Raw genomic sequence first — 1,770 nt, forward strand, 5'->3', positions numbered from 1 at the left:
TATTTTATACCTTAAAGCACATGTTCATATATCATCCAATACCATCTTCCTATACACATAAAAAGAGATAACAAAAACGTCTACTCCAGAGTACTCTCTGAACAATAACAGTTTATTCAAGTTCATTACCTTAAAAATATATTTCATGGAGATAATATTGCTTAAAAATTATGTTTTGTTCTTTAATGGGCAATTTCACTGAATGAAAAGACTGAAAAATCATATAGAAACAGGTTTTATGTACAGGTATGATAGACATAATTTGCTAATAAATGTAGCAAAGATAAAATGAAGACAAATTGACACATTTTCCAAGTCTATTTCTAGTGACTTTTTTACCTCAAAATAAATGCACCATTATGATGATGTTTAAAATTATATGCTTATAAAAGTACTTGAGAGCCAATTACTAATAAATTTCTTTAAAGAAAAGCTAAGATAGAATGGTGAAAAGCAGATGGAATAAAATATGAAACTAAAAGAATAATTTTTCTTCAATTCTTTTTGGGAGGTGGGAAACATACCCTAAAAAAAAATCTAAAGTTTAAGAAATCTTTCTAAGCTCTGGCAAAGATTATCCTTCAGCCCTTGCAATACACACAAGCCACACTACCCTGTTGCTATCTGTCCTCCGTCCTTCTCCATCTGTCACATCACCTCCGACACTGCTCCTCTAGCAGGTTTGAGATCTTCTGCCGGGTACGCTTATTCACGTGCGTCATGGTGGACATAAGGGCGTTCAGCTGCCTGGGCGAGTAGTCAGTGCCATTTTGTTGCACCCATTCCTCCAGCGCTCCCTCCGGTAGGTAGTAAGCCTTGATGAACGTTTCCACCAGGTGCTTATCAGGTAACGGGCGCACCTTGGTTAGGCACTCAAGTTTCATGAGGAATTGCTGGTAGGGAGAAGAGGATATATATTTAATTTTCATCTATTCCATGACTGCAAAGCTAAGATGAATTTATATTTATTTGTAACTTTATCTATATATTATCATTCTTTTCTTTACTGAAAAACACCATATAATCAATACACCAACCTTAATTAATGTAAAAATTGTGTTATAAAGGCATACAAAATTAATCTATTTATATCTATATATCTTCAGGTTGAGAGATTACCTGATAGTCAAGTTGCATCAGTGATCGTCCCTCATTGGTGCACCTTCGAGCAGAAGCAAAGCCCTCCAACAAAGTGCGGTTGGTAATGCGCACTATGCATTCCCAGAGTGCATTGTATGCCTCTGCTGGTATTGGGGATACTCTGCTAACTTCCTCTAACTTCATGCTCAAAACCTGGAAAAGAAAGCAGGAAAAATGACATCTTGATTTGAAACTGGTAATATTCATCAGTCTTCCTCAATATCCCAAAAACTGCCTTCTTTTAAAGTCAATGCCACCACTGATATTTACTGTAACCCTTATATCAAAATACTCATTATTCCCTAAAGTCTGACAAGTCACAGTCCAGGTAGCCACAACAGAACAAAGCCTCTAAAAGTCTGGGGCAATTTTCCCGTCTTTTTTTTCTTTCAATTGATGGTGGAGAGTATGAGGGAGTAATGCTAGTACCATTTAGCAAGTTTCCTCCAACTACAACCCACAAAACCCCACCTTATTGTGCCCCTTAGTCTCCCTAAACCAATCATACATGCAGCTCCTGGTTTTGTTTCAACCTCTTTCTCTTTACTATACTAAATAATAATGATAATTCCATTCACCCTTAACTTGAAACAACATATGCCTCCAATAGCATTGACCTTAGATACATTT

The 1,770-nt window shown here is 36.3% G+C and overlaps 1 protein-coding gene across 1 annotated transcript in view; it reads right to left on the reverse strand.

Annotated features, from left to right (window-relative positions):
* Positions 1 to 6: 6 nt before the first annotated feature.
* The window catches only part of LOC119586947 (syndetin-like), a gene marked incomplete at its 5' end in the record, with an annotated part of 8,406 nt that continues 6,642 nt past the window's right edge, over positions 7 to 1,770 (reverse strand). The window contains 2 exon segments of the mRNA XM_037935680.1: positions 7 to 893; positions 1,120 to 1,293. Of these exon segments, the coding sequence (XP_037791608.1) occupies positions 654 to 893; positions 1,120 to 1,293 (414 nt within the window).

This window comes from Penaeus monodon, chromosome 22 (genome assembly GCF_015228065.2).
Source record: "Penaeus monodon isolate SGIC_2016 chromosome 22, NSTDA_Pmon_1, whole genome shotgun sequence".
NCBI lineage: Eukaryota > Metazoa > Arthropoda > Malacostraca > Decapoda > Penaeidae > Penaeus > Penaeus monodon.